The 18,946-nt window shown below is 41.3% G+C and overlaps 3 protein-coding genes across 6 annotated transcripts in view; all 3 read right to left on the minus strand.

The window, feature by feature from the left end:
- Positions 1–61: 61 nt before the first annotated feature.
- On the minus strand, positions 62–6,558 carry LOC134060196 (zinc-binding protein A33-like). 3 transcript variants are annotated; one of them, XM_062516824.1, is made up of 8 exons: positions 6,464–6,558; positions 4,535–4,675; positions 3,413–3,966; positions 3,205–3,300; positions 2,374–2,607; positions 2,136–2,283; positions 1,946–1,972; positions 62–1,431 (listed from the first exon to the last, which is right to left on the minus strand). In XM_062516824.1, the coding sequence occupies exons 3-8, from the start codon at positions 3,962–3,964 to the stop codon at positions 857–859; spliced, it is 1,632 nt and encodes a 543-aa protein (XP_062372808.1). In that variant the 5' UTR covers positions 3,965–3,966; positions 4,535–4,675; positions 6,464–6,558; the 3' UTR covers positions 62–856. The 3 variants fall into 3 exon arrangements, with proteins under 3 accessions (XP_062372808.1, XP_062372810.1, XP_062372809.1); XM_062516826.1 differs by having other exon boundaries at positions 4,535–4,671; positions 6,464–6,501; XM_062516825.1 differs by lacking the exon at positions 6,464–6,558 and adding an exon at positions 4,945–6,428.
- Positions 6,559–7,054: 496 nt separating this feature from the next.
- On the minus strand, positions 7,055–10,853 carry ankrd46b (ankyrin repeat domain 46b). Its single transcript, XM_062516827.1, has 4 exons — positions 10,724–10,853; positions 8,873–9,215; positions 8,438–8,596; positions 7,055–8,054 (listed from the first exon to the last, which is right to left on the minus strand). Exons 2-4 carry the CDS (start codon positions 9,181–9,183, stop codon positions 7,838–7,840), a joined length of 687 nt encoding a protein of 228 aa, XP_062372811.1. The 5' UTR covers positions 9,184–9,215; positions 10,724–10,853; the 3' UTR covers positions 7,055–7,837.
- Positions 10,854–11,690: 837 nt separating this feature from the next.
- col4a6 (collagen, type IV, alpha 6) overlaps positions 11,691–18,946 on the minus strand; it is a 91,018-nt gene continuing 83,762 nt past the window's right edge. For both annotated transcript variants that reach the window (XM_062516829.1, XM_062516828.1), the window contains 7 exons: positions 17,114–17,275; positions 16,860–16,958; positions 15,322–15,471; positions 14,995–15,111; positions 14,295–14,486; positions 13,879–14,165; positions 11,691–13,698 (listed from right to left, as the gene is read on the minus strand). In XM_062516829.1, coding sequence (XP_062372813.1) covers positions 13,438–13,698; positions 13,879–14,165; positions 14,295–14,486; positions 14,995–15,111; positions 15,322–15,471; positions 16,860–16,958; positions 17,114–17,275 — 1,268 coding nt within the window. In that variant the 3' untranslated portion in view covers positions 11,691–13,437. The remainder of the gene's footprint in view (positions 13,699–13,878; positions 14,166–14,294; positions 14,487–14,994; positions 15,112–15,321; positions 15,472–16,859; positions 16,959–17,113; positions 17,276–18,946) is intronic.

Consider the following 18,946-nt stretch of genomic DNA (forward strand, 5'->3'; position numbering starts at 1 on the left):
TTTCTCAGAACAAATAGAATAAACTTTGCCTGCAAAAGCACATAACACACACACAAAAATATTATCTCTCAAAACGAAATCATATTTATTTCTTCTAATAAATGTGTTTCTCTTTTTTCCTATTTCTTCCCAAGAATACAACTCAAAAGATAAAAGATTTTTAAGATTTTCCCACATTTCCCACAGGTGCCAATACATGTGGAGGGCGCTGTATCTCAATAGGCTATAGTCTAGATTATTGTGGATGATGGGTGTCAAAAAGTGTTGTCGAATAGATTCTCACATCAGCTCTATTGCCTTTTAGAGCAGTGCATGTCTGCATCACCAATGGTTGTTTACTGCTATATCATGTGGACTTATTATGCATACATTCACATGCACCGCCACAAATCAAAAGACGCCTCAACACACACACGCACACGCACGCACGCGCACGCACACGCACACACACACACACACACACACACACACACACACACACACACACTCACACACACACACACACACACACACACACACACACACACACACACACACACACACACACACACACAAACAGCCTAGACTGCAGAAGAAAACCACTCCAAAGAACAACAAAACAGTTGTTAATTCCCCAAACCTGAAGTGCAATAGAATATTAGCTCCAATAGGCTACATTTAAATCCTGTCCTTTTCCCCATATGACACAGGACTGCCAAAAGTATTTACTGTAAAGTAACACATTTGACAATTTTATTTGTAAGACACACTTTGAAATTGAATATTCTCTCTCCTGTGAATCTGCTGTAGACTACAATGATCAATATACTGTATAACAGGAGATCTTTTTTTCTTTGTTAAAGAGCAAGAATATTATTCATACTAATAAGACAGTGGTGGTACAAACATTATTCAGATTAACAGGTGTGATGACGAGAGGGGCAGCATTGCGACCTCCGTCACTAAGAAAAGGGCTTAAGTATGGAAACAGCTTCTCGGAAAATGAGAAACCATTAAACGAGTACATTTGGGACTTGGCCTCTACATTATAAAAAGAGACAGTACCCTCCTCGTAGTCCACAAACACCCCAACCTTTTCAGGCTTCTCACTTAGCGTGAGCCGCACAGAAGGACCGGCAGCAGCGGTGTACTCATCCTTGTTTCTTAAGACCAGCATGAAATAGCCATGAGCTGGGGCCAGTTTGATCTCTCCTTTTCTGTTGGCAGACTCGCAAACCACTCCCAAATCCCACTCCGTTTTCCCCTGGACTTGGACCTCAAAGTAAAATCTCCCCGAGCAGTACCCCTCCTTTGCCAAGACAGAAACAGCAGAATCAAATCTCTCCGGGTTGTCAAAGAGTCTCTGCCGCTTATTTCCAAATGCAACTTGTTTCATGTCAGCAGAGAGCACAAGCTCCGGGTGGGCTGTGTTCGGATCCAAGGTAACATCCACTGAGAAGGGAAATAAAAAATGGATGCAGACCTTTGTAAACTGTTATATATTGTATCCTTCCCAACATTATGGTCTTTCCCCATATTTTTCCTAGTCACCTGAACCAATCCAAGCTCCTCTACACTGCAGCTTCACTATGATATCCCTAATAAGCCTGGTTCATATTGAGATGCTTCCCAGAGCTTCCCTATGATATCCCTAATAAGCCTTGTTCATGAGACGCTTCAGAGCTTCCAATCCTTTCCTGTTTTTGGATACGTATTCTTGTTACAAGAAAATAGACAGAATCATTTTTGATGGAGTTCAGTTGTGCTATAAGACAATTTGACTTTGGATCCTTAGACTGTAACATAAATGTCTCCAGGCTTGTCTTAGCACAACTGAACTCCATCAAAAGATTCTGTCTATTTGCTTGCGGCAAAGCTATTTTGGCTCAACAAGGCATTTGGGACACATTATCTTGGCACAGGACAAATTTTTGTTCATCTTTAGCTATTATAAAGAAATTCATACCTTTATATTTTTGAATCCTCTTAAGTTCTGTGGATAAATAAATTACATAAATACATAAATACATTAAATAAATAAACAAATAATATATCACCATCTTCATCATTTTTCACTGACTTCTGACACAAACAATGCACATGTAATGCACGTTATTATGAATGCAAGATTTTATCCATGATCACAGTGGACTCACGTATGCCAGAGAGATTATCCATTTCTTTCTGAAATGATTGTTTCAACTCATCCATAACCTTCCACAAGACATCCATGCATAGGTCAGTTTTTATGCGAAATTCACTGAAGACCTTGGGTTCTGGAATATTGATAACTGACGAATATACCTACAGCAAAGAGGAGATGAAACATTAGGCACTGAAAAGGGCAAAGTCTTGCTCACCAAGTTTGTGAACTCACTATAAGTTGAGAGTGACCTGAAGAAGATGCACGTAGTCGTCACTGTGAGAGAGCTGTTCCAGGTTAGCGTTTCTCTCCTTCAGCTGGATAATATCCTTTTCTAGCTCTTTGATGAGCTGCTCTGCATCTCTCTCTGCTTCCTTGTGCTTCTCCTCCATGGCCTTTGCCAGATTGGCCTGGCTTTGCTCAACAGATCGCATCAGGGCGATGAAGACCTCAGAACTAGATGCGATTTCTGTCTGAGTGGTTTTCTAATGAAGTCATAAACAAATAGTTGAAAGTGTGTAAGTATCCCATCTTTGTTTACAAACAATACAAACAACAGGCAGACCCCCTGTCATGCAATATAAATGGGAAAGTTACACAAAAGAACAGTTTACACAATCTATTTTTAGATGATGGCGTGTGTAAACTGTTGTCGAAGATATTAACAACCTTAATTGGAGTAGGTATGAGTAAGAACATGCATTTTTTTAGGAAATAGCATATAGCATATCCTTGGGGGGAAATTCAACATCAAAGTAAATCACTACTTTAAGCCACTGATTAGGCTGCATATCATTACATGTCTGTGATGGGGAGAGTCCCTGCAGATAAACTGAAGTATTGTTAACTTTGTACGCATACAGAAAAGGTATTAAAGGAAAAATAACTCTCTGTGCTTCATAAAAGGTATATGGCATATACTGTATGCGTCTCCTGCATTTCAAATCCTTATTCACATGAAAGATGTGTTTGCCGTACTGCTTTGAGGATTTGGTTTAATGTACCAACTTAAGTTTAATGTCACTGCTGCTTATGTATGAAATCGAAAGTGATCTGAGAGGGTCCAAAGTGAGTGGTCTCACCTTGCCAACTTGAAGAGTGTGTCTGATTTTCTTGATCTGATTTTCTCTGTCCTTAATCACTAGCTGTATGTCTGTGTGGGTCTTTTCCAGCTGAATCTATGGACAGAGATTGAATGAAAATCAGATCAATGACATTGGTAGAGAGAACATTTGTTGCAAACAAACAAACAAACAAACAAACAAACAAACAAACAAACAATCTCCCAACCTTACGGTGGACACACTCCACTTCTAATGGTACGGTGTTGTGGCCCATGTGGTCTGTCAAAATGCAGAACTGACAGATACACGTATTGTCGTCTTGGCAGAACACCTCGAGGAGTCGGCCGTGCTTGTTGCATATTCTCTCCTCCAGGTTCTGGTAAGGGTCTATAAGGGTGTGCTTCTTTAGAACCGGAACTCTCTGATGCGGTTCCAGGTGAGCAGCACAATACGAGACCAAGCAAACGAGGCAGGATTTCACCGCCTTCACCCCCGACTCCGTGCATATATCGCAGGGAACTTCAGGTTTAGAAAGACCCTTTTTGTTCTTGAAGTCTTCCACCACCTCTCTGAAGGTTGTGTTGATCCTGAGATAAGGTCTGTCGCCGAATTTCTCTTTGCACACAGGACACTGGTAGTTCTGGATGCTATCCCAGTATTCGTTAATGCACCCCATACAAAAATTGTGTCCGCATGGAGTGGATACTGGGTCAGTGAAAACACAGAGACATATGGAGCACTGGAGCTGCTGCTCAGATAGTTGTGTGGCGGACGACATTTCTGGAAACATATGAAAATTAATGCATCACAGTCAGTACGTCAAAACAATCCAGCGGGTCCTAACTCACATTTAAGCCATACTAGGGTGGCAAGAAGCATCTACGATGGGCATGGACATCAATACGGGACACTAGTTTGATAAATGTGAGGCTGTGCATATGACCACTGTTCCCAGAAGAAGGAGAATGACAAATAGCATAGACACGATAGCACACCCTTGTGTACTTGACTGACAGACTCCGCTATTTAGGCCCCATGCACCTGCTGTGCGTCAACTAGTGTTATAGCTCAGGAAACAGTGATTCTATGCATAACTTCACGTTCCATTTCAGATGATTCATTTGGCAAAACATAGATATAATGCAGGGGCACCTAAAATAGAGGAAAATGCAAGGTGCATCCCCCTCAATTTGTGAATGAACGTAATATTGGCTTGACACCCTTTGGTGTTTCTCTCTGGGCATGTATTCACAAAGCATCTTATGGCTAAAAATAACGTTCATAAAGTACATAGCAAGCAAGTGCACCCCCACGTGACTCCCCAACAAAGGCAAGTTAAAAGGCTTACCTGCTAGATATACTTTGTCCTGCCAAACGGATCCCAAATCTGTGCCACTACCTGGGGGTGAAACCACCACTCCCTCAGAGGAAAACAAGCTCTGGACAGAGGATCCACCCCTAGATTGAGATGGGACATGAACCGCCCTATCTGACAGCAGAAGCAGACTTATTCAGGTTAGAATAGAGTGAGAAAGTTTGTTTGTGTCTGTTTATTTATACTGTAGAAGCCAAGGCACTACTGTGGAGTTCTCTGTCCTGGCCAGAGCATGATACTCCTTTTTGAGGACTAAAAGAACTGTCGGTAGCTCTTATGCAAATTCTTTTGGTAGAGAAAGAGGACGTTGCTAGGCTGGTTCTCTGTAGAGGGGTAAGATAAGACTGTGGAATGCTTGTTATTCTCCCTACTAGTTAGCTCACCATCATGTGTATGACGGACCCCATAGGTCCGTCCACTCCCGTTTTGTTTTTGTCTGTGTTGTTCCTCCCAGAGGCCGATGGCCCTAATTTGTGAGCTGGAAAACACCTGCTGGGAGAAGTGTTTGTTTGTTTGGCAACAAATAGGCTGCTTTCTGCAGTAATAGAAGAGCTATAATTTTGAGCATTTTGAATGTTGAACTAAACTTAAGTTTTGCCGCGCTTTGTCCCTTGCGCTCACTTTGTTACAATTTTGAGCCAATTGTCACAAAGGAAAACAACTTTTAGATGTTGTGTTGTAGGCTATAGTTTGTTTGCCTGAGGGGACCAGCTGTTTAGTCTTTGAGAGGATCAGTTGAAGGTTATGTTCCTTCATCCATGAGGATATGTCTCAGAGACATGAATGAATGAATATATACTATTTTGATCCCGTGAGGGAAATTCGTTTCTCTGCATTTAACCCAATTTAACCGAATTAGTGAACACACACAGCGAGGTGAATCACACATTAATCTGGAGCAGTGAGCTGCCTGCTCAACAGCGGCGCTCTGGGAGCAGTAAGGGGTTAGGTGCCTTGGTCAAGGGCACTTCAGCCGTGGACTGGTCGGGGATCGAACTGGCAACCCTCCGGTCCCAAGACCACTGGTTCATTTGGTGGGAATGACACATAGAGCTGTGTATCATCTGTGTAGCAGTGATATGAGAAGCTGTGGGAGTGTTCAATTGGATCCAAAAAGATGGTAGAAATGGTAGAAGGGGTACTATTGGTAGAATGGAGATATGGAGACCGAACAGTAATTCACAACCCAAGTAGAATTAAGAGATTGATTCTTAATTAATTGATTGATTGATTGATTGATTCTTTTAACAATAGTAGTTTAGTCACCCAGTTCATATTTATTGTAACCTTGGTATGGCTGACACAATACGACATGGAAATAGATATGAAACAGGACTTGGTTTAAGATATAACTCATGAGCCCTGAAATGGAAAACTCCCATTTTTTGCAGTATATGCAATAGTATACTGTAGGTCTATCTGACTCATATCCGACAAATGGAATTCAAAATAAAGTTTGAGAAGAAGATACTTTGCAATTTTAACTCACCACTCTGTCTATATTTCACTGAAGGTAAGTAATAATTATCAAATGAAAACATAGAGAGATACAAGATAGAGAGTCACACAAACATGTGGTCTATCTGGTTATTCGTGCCGATGTGCTTTTTACCCTCTGGTAAAAAAGATAAAGGAGGAAATGCCTCTCTGTAAAATGAAAATGCTACTCAGAAATGAAAAAATATTTTGATATTTTTCTTCAAGTATTATTTCATTATAAACAGATACTGCAAATAAAGTCTAATTATGACAGTTTTTCAAAGCTGAAATAATGACAAGCAAGCAATCACACACATCAAGCAAATGGTGTCAGATCATAATAAAATCTCTGATTAATGTCAGCAAAGCCTGATTTCCTTGCCAAACAGAATCATTATGTGCGATGAATCATAATTTATTCACCTTAAATGAGCGAAGTCTCTCCCTCTATCCAAATGATTTAATCGCTGGAGACTTGTAACTCTCAGAGCAGCTGCGTTCTGGTGTTTCAAGTTCGCAGTCTCTCATACAGCATGAGGTCATAACCACTCCCCTTGTTTCTCCATAACATCTCTGCTTAGGCGGCCCTGGCCGCCATCTACATAGAGGAACTGCCCAATACTTTTGTAAGTAAAAAAAAATAAAAAATAAAATAAACATTCAGTTACACCAACCATGTTAGTGTCAAATACAGTGCAGGGCCCGACTTACCAAACACATTATCATCTATCAAAAGTTAGTTCAAGAAACCATGGTTTACCAAGTTTCACCTAAGCTGCTCCAATGATCCGACATCATGACAAATCATCAATGATGGAATCCATTTTAACCATTTAATCATCTATGGATGAAGAATGGGGCTCTGGTGTGCAAGGTAGTAACAGGAAGTAGTGATAATAATTCAATGAGTGCATGGTAACACAGTGTGCCACACTGATGTCACTGAGGTAAATACCTGAAAAAAGATATATATCACATCATTATATCATATCTTAACTAAATGAATAGAATCAGTTGTTTTCAAAAAGCCAGAATTTAATTTCATGACAGGACAAACATAATCTGTGCAATTTGTGCAAAAAAAGTACTGACCTATCTATAAATAGCTGATAAAAGTAGGCTATGTCACAATAAACTACAAATAAACTGAGTTAAAGACAAAGAATCAACAATGTCCACCCGTTAGAATACACAACATATAACCATCCTATATTATTTCAGGTTAGGTAGTTACAGTGTACAAGTGTCAGTGATCTAGCTGCAAAGGAAAATAAAAGTGGAACATTACAAAAACGTGAATTGAACCCTGAAAGCAAAGCTCACATAATACAGTGGATATATTGTAATGAAAAGGCAAACCATGATGGTGCATATCCAATTCTGTAACATCAGAAAGTACTTTCAAACAGCTTTATATACAGAACATATTTTGCATACATAGAAAGCTAAAAAGAAACTACAATTTATACAAACCGGAATGAACATTGTATACTGGCACGAAATGAGGAGCTAAGATGTGCCAGCAAGAAAATAATCATAATTAATTACTATAAGGGGCTATGGATATTGTAATTCATCACTAGTACAGCCTTCTTTAAAAGTATGATACACTTGGATGTGTGCCTTGTTTGGTGTGTAGTGTCTACCTGTGAATAAACTCAAGCACATTCTCAAGCTCCCTCAAGCACCAAGTTCCTTCTACCAGTATTCAGCCATTCTGCAAATCAGTCTCCCTGGCAACCCAGCAGCCATTTCCAACTCATGTCCCTCACGTGATGTAGTCTGATCAACAACACCTCAGTGTACCAGCTCTAGCTGACCGGCAGAAAATGGCAGCACCCCACTAACATAATAGGCAATACCGAGGGACAGCAGAGCGATGACCACCAGCAGCGCGAGGACTCTCCAGAAGCCGAGATCCTCCACAAATTCCTGCCACGTGGTGCGGAAGCTGGATAGAACCCCCTCGCTATTCTGAAGGTTAGGGTTGAGGAGAGAATGGCTTTCCATAGCACTGCACAAAAAGTGAACAGAGGGCATATATACATTCACATTGTTAAATGCATTTTCAACACTTCTTTTGACTACATTCTCCACACTTGTCACAGTACATTATTTTTGTATGTCATGAAATATAGTTCATCAGGAATCAGAGACAATAACCACAAAAACTCATCTTTTCTGAAGACACCGAATGTGTCCTCAATCCATAAGAAAAAACTATAATAACTTATTTTAGTGTTGGTATTAATGTTACTGCAATCACCATCTTTCACTGTATTACCATTATCTTTTTTTTAATATATTAATCATATCTTTATATATTTTTGACAATCACAGACCTGCAAAGAATTAGCAGATGCAGCACCACTGACACTACTGTATGTAATCACTGACCTCTCATTCTCAGCCATATGCATGGTCTCCAGTTTAGAGTGCGCTCCTCTGTTGAAGCCTTTCATCTCTTGCTCCTCCAGACCCTCCAGGAGGCGGATGGCGTCTTTATTCACCCCTCTTCTCTTAGCCAGAACCAATGGCGTGGACCCATTGTGATTGCTGTAAGAATACCAGAAATCAAGTGATTACAGTACATAAAGATCCTTTCAACAAGAAAAACAAAAACAAAACGTTCTATTTTGTTCCCAAACCACTTCCGCTGCATTTAAGATAACATATGGAATGTTAAAACGGAAACCTTGTGGGAACAACTATGACACTGATAATGGAACTCACTTGTAATGGTCTCCAGATGAAGACCAACATAGTGATTGTCTCTTGTCAAAACAACAGCAAAAAACACACTTTAACACATGCCGAGGTGCCCAAACTCACCATATGTCAATCTTCAAGCCGTTAGACACCAGGAACTGGATAGTATCTACGTGGCCACAGAGGTGTAGTGCAGTGTTACCCTGGTAATCGGTGGCCAAGAGGTCGGCGCCGAACTTGTGAAGGAAGCGGCATATCTCCACATTGCCCCGCGCGGCGGCTAGGTGCAAGCCGGTGCGGCCTCGACTGTCCCGGATGTTTGGGTCACAGCCGGTCTCCAAAAGACGTCTAGCAAAGGCCAGGTCTCCATCAATGCATGCTTGCAGCAGTGGTACGCTGCTTTGCGATGAGTCATTGATGAAGACATATGACATGTCCGAGTGGGTGTCCGAAAATTCCAGCGTACCTGCAAGACAAGCAGATGCATTTTTTTGTGTTTGCAGATAGAGAAAAGCAAAACAGAATAAAGTCTACCGAAATGTATTAATAAAAAAAAAATCTATTATACATTTTATACTAATGCAAAAATATACATTACATATTATTTTGTCCAATTTATTTATTCACTTCTTGCAGTTTAGTTGATGATGGCTATTTTTGATTATTTTTGCTTTTATTCAGATGAGATAGAGAAGAATGACAGAAAGTAAATGGGACAGAGATTGGGTGGGATTGAAAAAAAGCCGTGGGTTGAATTTGAACCACCTAAATATATATTTTGTCAAATATTAGAAACTCACTTGAGTGTTCTTTTTAGTTCTCCATGAAATGTAATTACCATTTACGGACATTTGAATTACTGTCTGTTGCTTGCAGTTGGCTGCACTGGGACTTACTTGCAAGCAGGCCACTCCCATGCCCATTCACCTGCGTGTCCCTAGTAGGGGCCTATTCGGGATCTACATGCATCTACATCTACAATGTTCATTTTGGAGAGTGGTTGGACTGTATTCTTAGGTGATTGAACTTTTGATTGATGTCTCCATCATTCTTGTGTCTTCAATTTAATATTTTTCTCAAGAAGTGAGTAAATAAGGTAAAACGAATGTATATCACAATGAAACTGCCTAGTGGTTTACTCACATAGATACATAATTTTCTGAAATGTTATGTGCAATATGCAAATAATGTCCAATGAACATTATGCCAGTGCCACTATGCATATTTGTCCACTATGCATATTAAGGTATTGAGAAGTTGATTATTGATTGCTGATTATGGTTGATTTTATTGACATTTTAGATACAGAATCAGAAAAAAGTTTTGATAGGGATAATGATATTGTACCTCCTAATGATTGATATTGTAGTTGTCCCTACAATCAACAACATCATCAACAACAACAACAACAACAAAACAGGGACACAGTTCTAACCAAAGATTCTAGAACAGAGCTCCGCTCTAGAACCTTTGGTTCTAACAGTTCCATTGACCGTCATCTTTCTGTGTCACTGGCTAACTTTCCCCACTGATCTATAAAGAATAAAGGTATTCTTTATAGATCAGTGAACTTTCCCTGCCAAAAGCCCATTGCCTGTGTGACGTTAGGCCCACATAACACTACCAGCTGAAAAACCGTGCACTCTGAACATTTGGTGGTGGTGAAAGGTTATGTTTGCATAACCTCGGCTGTCACACTGTCAATTCAGAAGAAATTGCAATTATCCATAAAACCTGCTTAGCATAACTCGACAATACGTGCGTCTTATGATGGAAATGCCATTAATTGGTGTAGCACATCCAAGGCGTAGCTACGGCTACCACCGAGTAGCCTTCAAGTCATCATCATCTGCAGGTATCGTTAGCTCAGGGTTATTTATGGTCCGTGAAAATAATGTTGATGTTAGCGGACAAACTGAATACGTTGTTTGAACGCTTAGCATCGGGGATAGAAAAATATGCATTTAGGCCTACCTGTTTATCAGTATCCTACCAAGAGAGAAATAATATAATCCGCTGTATGAGGCTGGTGTCACTAAACTTAGCAACAAAAAGAAATTCTGCAGGGGCTAAACTTCCGGCCAATTTAGCCGTGTGCCAGTGTACCAAAATAAAAGCCATCACCACGACTGAGATGTGCAATAATGTAACAAAGGTAAAAGAAAACATACTAAGTGTAGCCTAGTGTATCCTTTCTTGTAGGCTAGATAAATAGGCTACATGAGTGAGTTCTGATTCGACATATTCGACAAATTTGACCATTACCCAGGGGGCAAAGGGGGTTTTACAGACATGGGCTGCTGTGAAAGGTTGTCATGCAAAAATAAAATCTAGGGTGTCCCAGGATCACAACCTGGGTGGCCAACCCGGTCAATAAGCTGCTGTTTGTGTGTTATCGCCCTCTTTATGCCCCATTATTAAGTCTATGGACAAATATTATGGGGTGAATAGGGTAAAAATGTTAACAATAGATATCCCCACACAAATTCCTCAGTTAATTAAACAATTAATGAAATATATACAATGTAGCCTAGGCTATGCTGATTGTTTTCCCACAAGGTAATTGCAAATATGGGTAAATTCACCATACTCTATGAATAGGCCTGTGTAGCCTATTAGTAGGCTATATATCATGTTATGAGATAGGCATTTGCGTCATTATGTTCATGTAATGGTCACAGCAGCCGTTGATAATCTGATTATTTTCCATTTAATTTATTATCCTATGGTAAAGGCATATACAGAATCCACTCTCAGAGGAACATAGGCTTAAGCCTCCATGGCCTGTTTAATATCCCGTTTTAAAACCTCTTTCATGTCTCCAATGTTTCCTTTAATTCAGACAGGAAAACATGTCAAACCACTGGTACAATTTACCAAATACCCAGAATGTTTGTGAAAGAATTGAACATCTCCCCCAACTTACAAATAAGTTGACAATGTTTTTAATACTTTATTTCATAGTGAGCACAGAAATTACACCCATTCTCAGCGTCCTCCAGTAAAACATTTTAATAGCCACATGATAATAATAGGAATAGTAACATCCCCGGTGTAAATTGCATGTACGCAAAACATATTCATCTACATCAAAGCCAGATTTGTCAAATGATGCATAGTAGTAACGCTGAAACAGCAACAGTACATAAGCAGTCTGTGTTATTAAAATATTTGCACATGTGTACTTTTATTAACAATGAATAAACATAATTGTAATTTTTTATTAAAAACAAAAAACAAAAAAACAAAATCTAAGCTTTTGTTTCACCTAAAAATGTACATCAGCCTATATCTTTTATGTTATCAAATCTCAAGCAGAGGGTTCAATGGAGTAAACTACTATACAGTATAACTGTATACATACAAATGTAACGAATGAAAAGAAATGGACAAGATGTACTCATGGCTACCAATGAGAGACTGAGCGGCATAGTGGTTACGCATCACCCATACCCACTTCTTACTGTCGTTTCAGAGGAGACACAGGAGAGTAAGCATGACACAGAACAGGCCAGCCCAGAAAAGAGACAACAGATGTAAAGCAATGACAATGATTTCAAATGAAGCTCAACGCCTCTAGCAAGTAACATATCAATATATTAATTCCATTAAAGGCAGATCTTTAGGTCTCTGAGTTGATGTGGCTGTTATTCTTCTTTTAGTTTCATTAACTAAAAAATAAAACAATACATTTGGTCATTTGAAGGAAGAAAACAGTCATAGTGGCATTTTGTTATTTTCTGTGTCCCAAAGAGGTATTCTATTCCACAAACTCTGTCTCTCTTTCTAGTCAATGAAGGAGGCTCATTTCAGCATAACGAAATTTAGATGAAATTTGACAAAGCACATGGTAGAATATAACAATTTCTGTAGAATGGGAATTTGTGATCTGTTACGCTATATGGTTTCATAAGGCTGAGCTCATTCCTGATTTGAGCACACTTAACAGTGCCTTAAGGCTAGGTTGATTTCAACTCAATTCAAAACATTCTCATCAGTGCAATACATTTTAAGAGACAGATATCTGGGAATTTGTTTACTGCATTTGTTTTCAGGTGATCACAGGGCGCCGTCTTTTCCATCTGTGTGAACTACAAAGTGCTTGACTTTCCTTGTGATAAATGAGATGATGCGTTTCAAGAAATGAAGTGAAGAAATGAATAAAAAATCACCACTTTCAGTAATTGAAGCTAACATAATCACCTCAAACATATATATTTATATATATAAAAAATCTCCTATATGATTGATCTGTGTTATGGCTGTACTGTAATCAATAAGAGGTGTATTGGCAATTCAGTGCTATCCAAGGGCTTTTGGCGCACTCTCCGAGGTAGCCGTGAATATCTTAGACAAACAACTAGAAAATGAAAACAAAGAAGACAATTATACAAGTAGCACCACTGTTGATAAACCAGTGTAGAGTGGTCACACAACATCCTCTCACCACCCCCACAACACTCCATTTAAGAGCATCAAATGTCCCCATCACCCCTCGATTTCAACCTCAAATCCCCAAAAAAGATCAGAATGAAGGGTTGAATCGGGAATCGGGATTATGGGGACGTTGTTATCAGTCAAGTTTGTTTTTCAGTATTTTCTTGCACCTCTAGCACCGGTTCACCAATGCCTACGTTTTCTTCCATGTTTTCCTCATATTTTTCACGCGTTTCTTCAAGCAGCATTGGCTACAAATTCTTGGTGCACACTTGGCATCGGCTAACACGGGTGCGCATCTGTTCACCCTTGAGAGTGTCCTGTGGGGGGCCGGATATGAACTGCCGGCCCTGATCCACAGTGGTGAGCCAGAAGCTGTACTTGTTGGCAAAGTAGTGGCAGGTGCCCCTTGCTCCGTTGCACTCAATGAAAGGTGTAGCGCGGAAGTCTTCCAGGCAGGAACCCGGCGACACCAGAGACTGGCCACCGCCCTCAGCGCCCGCAGCCGTATGCTGGACACACACACACACACACACACACACACACACACACACGCACACACACACACACACACACACACACACACACACACACACAGAGAGAGGGGCAACAGGTCAGCACTTTACACTATTTCTTATAACTTCAAATGAAAATACAGCAGTCTATGCAGATGACGTCTGTGTTTCTCTCACCATGAGGAAGGAATAACCTATCCATAAGCTTCTCCAACCGAAGGGGCAGTCCGGGATGGTGAGGTCCTGGCTATGGACAGCTACGGCCTGGGAGGGAGCTTCGCACACAGAACAGCGGCTAATGTACTGTGCAATCTGTTCCTGGCCCACGGGCATCATTGGAATAGGTGCTGTGGTTGACAGCCAGTAGGACTTGTCGTTTCGGCTGGCGTAGTAGCAGATCTCATTGGCAGTGCAGTACAGGAAGGGAATGGTATTGAAGCGGGGGAGACAGGAACCAGGCAGACCTGAATAAAAGAAAACCAGAAGAAAATGAAAGAAAAAAAGATACATAAAGTGAGAAAGTGACAAGAAGTGAAACAATATTATTTATGTCCTTTGAAATCTTGTGCATCTTGGCAGATTTGTGTTCTTACCCAGATCCTGGTTGTGAGCCTTTTCCTGGCCTTCCACATACAGCATGCTGTAGCCTTCCCATAACCTGGCCATGCCCTGAGGGCACATGGGCACCTGGCTGGACTGACTGTGCTTCACCAGTGTGTAGCCAATGCTGCTGCTGCGTGCTGCGTAACCAGGAGGTCCGGGCAGTCCTTGCTTCCCAGGAGGACCTACAAAGGGAAGGAAGGAAGGAAGGAAAGAAAGAAGGAAGGAAAGAATATTTTGACATCCGTTCTTCTGAGTGTAACCTGCGTTGTGTGGAACCACCGCGGTCCAGCCCTGCACACGCCCGGACTCGAACCCGTGAGACAGCAGCACCTCGGATCGGGAGTCAAGCGCGCTAACAATCCAGCTAAAAGCCCAGGCTACTAGCTTTCATGCCAGCAGCGCTCTTGAAGCGTCGGGGAGTGAGGTTTACTAACGTTCCACAGCATAGCTAACCAGCTAGCACCCGTTACATGAGCACTACCGTAATTTCCCGACTATTGACTATTGATTTTGCTAAGTTTCTTCAGCTATGAGGTTAATACACGGGGACAGTTAATATGGTATCAATATGGCTTTGTTTCTTTTAACTTGCATAAAACACTGTCCCTGTGGCTTATACACAATGCGGCTAATATGCAGGAAATTACTGTATATGATTTTTGTGTTGATACACTCCAAGGTGGCACTCACCAGGCTCTCCAGTAGGTCCCTGAAATCCTGGTGGTCCAGAATCTCCCAGGACACCTGAGGGACCTGCTGCGCCATCACGGCCAATTCTCCCTGCGCCTCCAAGTTTTCCTTTGGGACCTGAATACGCAAAATACAATATAGTGTCATTTTAATATTTAGTTAAAATGGTACAGTATAGTAGCTGTGATGAGCAGTTCTTGAAACAAATAACTCTGAATTTACATCAAACTGATTTATATCTACTGTGTATAACACTGCATAGATTTCTGTGTTCATCCAGAGCCTTTGGTTATTGTTATTTTGACAATATGCAAAAACAGCACCAACCTTGACGCCCTGGCAGACCAGGCTGTCCTGAATCCCCACTTAGACCACTGGGACCATTAAAACCAGGACCACCACCCTCTCCAAAGACACGTGGTGGATACTCGCCATTGGGCAAGACCACTCCTGGAGGCCCTGCACGACCAGGTGCACCTAACAGGAAGAATGAAGAATGAAATTCAAGCTGATTTAGAATAGAATAGAATAGAATAGAATATATACTTTTTTTGATCCCGTGAGGGAAATTCAGTTCTCTGCATTTAACCCAATTTAACCCGAATTAGTGAACACACAGCACACAGTGAACACACAGTGAGGTGAATCACACAACCCAGAGCAGTGAGCTGCCTGCCCAACCAGCGGCGCTCGGGGAGCAGTGAGGGGTTAGGTGCCTTGCTCAAGGGCACTTCAGCCGTGGTAGACTGGTCGGGGATTGAACCGGCAACCCTCCGGTTACAAGCCCGAAGCCCTAACCAGTACACCACGGCTGGCCATTTTTTTTTTTTGCCATATGTTGTACAATTGACAAATTGACAAATCTTTTTTTTTTTTACATATGTGACCCTGTAAAGCGGAACCAGTCGTTTCGGTAAAATTAATTAAATTAAGTTATTGTGCTCACGTGAACGGCCATAAACTAAGCTTTCCAACGATATGTATATCGAGGGTATTACACAAACTATCGCTAAGATAACAGCATCCAAAGTTGACATGGTTCTCCTGTCACGATATGCCAGAAGAGGAGAAATCACCATTTTAAGCAGCGCGTGCACAACGGGAATGACAGCAAATGTGTTGAATCTTCGCCGGGTTTAACAGTCAAAACGTATGTTTTTCCGTGAAATGCGTTCACGATATGAAACTGTAGACTGTATACAGTCGAATGAGGCGAAAACGTGAAATTCAACATTTTAACCCGGAAGTTTGTTATTGTTGATTTTCTCAAAATAACGTTGTGCGCAAAACGACTGATTTCGCTATGAATGGTCACATATATTCTGTTGGGCTATTTATGCCTTTAATGATACGACAGTGGAGAGTGACAGGAAAAGAATGGGAGAGAGAGAAGGGGTGGGATCCGGAAAGGACCACGGGCGAGAATCGAACCCGTGTGTCCGGCGTGCGGTGCAGGTGCTACAGCTGGGGCCATGGTTGACAATTCTTTGCTGTCACACATGATATTTGGTGTGCTTGTAGCACCACGTGGCTGATAAGGGGAAAAAGTGTTTTGGGCCTCTTGCTTTGCCCTCAGAATGACTCAAGAACTGTTGCTTTGATGAGAAGAACACTTTAATGGTAAGTTGGTCTCTAGGAGGGCCATCACGCGCTAGCTCACTACATCTCATTTGTGGTGGAGTACCACCTCGTGAATTATGTCAATGATGTCATGGACGTGTGCCACATTTTGTGAAACTCAATTCATAGGCGGCACACATAAAAGATACCTGAAAAAGTCAAGCAGGGCATACATACAGGGCAGGCACAGATCTTTACCTTTGTATCTCCAATTCAAAATACTTAGGAAAACAGTCCACACTCACCAGGTGACCCGGGAAGTCCTTTTTCTCCATAATATCCAGAATCTCCTGGGAAACCAGGTGGTCCATTCAGTCCTCTATAGCCAGTTTCACCTCTCTCTCCTATACAGAAGGTTGTTAATGAAAAATAGATTAGACATACAAGACAATTCATAGTGCTCTAATTTGCCGTTAATTAACCAATCAGTTATCTGAATGAGTTACTGAATGGTTTTAAAATCGCATAAGGTAAAAGGGAAATTGGGAAATCTGAGCACCTTTGAATCCAGGGCCACCAGGTGTTCCCGGTCCTCCGGGGATACCAGGTTCCCCTTTCTGCCCTGGACCGCCAGGTAGTCCAGGGAGACCCGGGTCTCCGCTATCTCCTTGCGTTGTGGCTGGGCCTGGAGGTCCAGGGGCGCCAACAAGACCACGGGCACCTAAGGGATGGAGAGTTGGGGGTGGTTAAAGTTTACACCGTTACAGATACAAGCTTTCCAACTTTCCAGCTGTTCTAATATTGTTCATGAGGTCTATTTTTGTGGGCGAGAGGGCAAAAGTAGTATGCTATAACATCAGGGAGTGAGTTCAAATAAACTGGAAACTGCTTCAACAAGTGTTTATTACTTACACAATGCTTATTACAACTCTTACAATGTATTATTGAGTTAAGCCAATTTAAGCAGAGTTCTCAAGTCCAAAATGACACTTTTTTCACTTATCTACCCAAAGGAATTTATTGTCTCAAAAATTTATTTTCTTCTTGTCTCACTAGAAATAAATCTGCTCTTACCTTCCTATCAACTCTCTGCTGTGAAATAACCCAGCCCAGTCTCAATAACCCAGCCCAGTCTCAATAACCCAGCCCAGTCTCAGTCCGAGTCCAATTTAAGTTCATTTTAAGATTGTTTCTATACTGCTTTCCTTCTCCTCTTGCCTTATATCTCCTAACGGTCTCTTTTGCTTTCATATGGGTAATCAAATAAGGATGACCAGATTTAACAATACAGGTCAGCCCAGCTCCCGCATGTAATTTCAACCTCGCTCCACTGAATTATTCATGTTGCTTTGTCATACAATAAAGCTCTACTCCTACATCACGGACACACTCAGCTAGAGTTACCACAGGTTGAACTTTCGGGGGGTTCAGCCCTTAAGTCTTCTGTGAAGCAATTGAAGAGGAGGATCAGTGTCGGGGTGGCTGTATACTGTATGTGGTTCTACCAGTTCCTACTACAGCAAGGTTGTCCCTCTCTCTCTTCAAAAATTCACCTCCTCAAACACTAATTACAACTGGGCATGCTTAATATAGCACCCCTAGACTGTCCCTCTTCTCCTTTACTGACTTAACTTTGTCTGTACTGTCAGTCGACTCTAAGGGTGCCTGTCATTCGTCTTTTCATATATCCTCCCTTCCTTCCTCTGTCCTCCTTCCCACTGATCTAGATAAAGAATGATGTGGTGGCAACAATGGGATATTCTATCCAGTGATAGTAATAGATCAGTGGGAACGAGCCTGGAGGACTGAGCTTCGAGGATCGGTTGAGAATGGGCCTATGTGAGTCTCAGGGCCCTATCTTGGCGATCTGAAACATCTGATCAGAGACGCAAAGTTGAACGACATTTAATGTCCAGTCCATATTGGCTAATTAAATGACGCGGTTTCGTGATCCAACACGCATTGGGCGCAATGTTCCAAAGGGTCGTTCTTCTGTTTCTTAATCAGTCATCATGGGTGTTTTGGGTGTAACATCCTTCAAAACAATGAGAATTACATCTGTAATTTATACGAATAAGACTTGTGTCGCACTTTGCGCCACGTTGCGCCAAGTGGACAATAGGGCTGTTAGTGTACAGTACTTATTGATGTCCTTGTCGCACTTGTAAGTCACTTTTTGATAAAAGCATCAGCTAAATGACTGCTATCATTTCCCAAATTAAGGTTTGTACATTGATTTTGCAAAGCTTCTTCAGCTATGAGGTTAATACACAAGGGCAGGTATACATGGGAATTTCTTTTCTTTTCTTCGTTCCTCTTTATGAATAAAGCAGAATCTGATTTTGATTGGGGTATTGGCCGGTTACTGCACAGCTGCAGTTAATACATGTAC

The sequence above is a fragment of the Sardina pilchardus genome, chromosome 16 (assembly GCF_963854185.1).
Source record: "Sardina pilchardus chromosome 16, fSarPil1.1, whole genome shotgun sequence".
NCBI classification, from domain to species: Eukaryota; Metazoa; Chordata; class Actinopteri; order Clupeiformes; family Clupeidae; genus Sardina; species Sardina pilchardus.

Coding starts and splice junctions, on each gene's coding strand:
- LOC134060196 (XM_062516824.1), bottom strand. CDS start 3,964: ATGTCGTCCGCCACACAACTATCTGAGCAGCAGCTCCAGTGCTCCATA. Junction 3,301..3,412: donor TGGAGTGTGTCCACCGTAAG/GTTGGGAGATTG, acceptor CTCTGTCCATAG/ATTCAGCTGGAAAAGACCCA. Junction 2,608..3,204: donor ACACTCTTCAAGTTGGCAAG/GTGAGACCACTC, acceptor TGACTTCATTAG/AAAACCACTCAGACAGAAAT.
- ankrd46b (XM_062516827.1), bottom strand. CDS start 9,183: ATGTCATATGTCTTCATCAATGACTCATCGCAAAGCAGCGTACCACTG. Junction 8,597..8,872: donor GGCTTGAAGATTGACATATG/GTGAGTTTGGGC, acceptor GTATTCTTACAG/CAATCACAATGGGTCCACGC. Junction 8,055..8,437: donor CATATGGCTGAGAATGAGAG/GTCAGTGATTAC, acceptor CTTTTTGTGCAG/TGCTATGGAAAGCCATTCTC.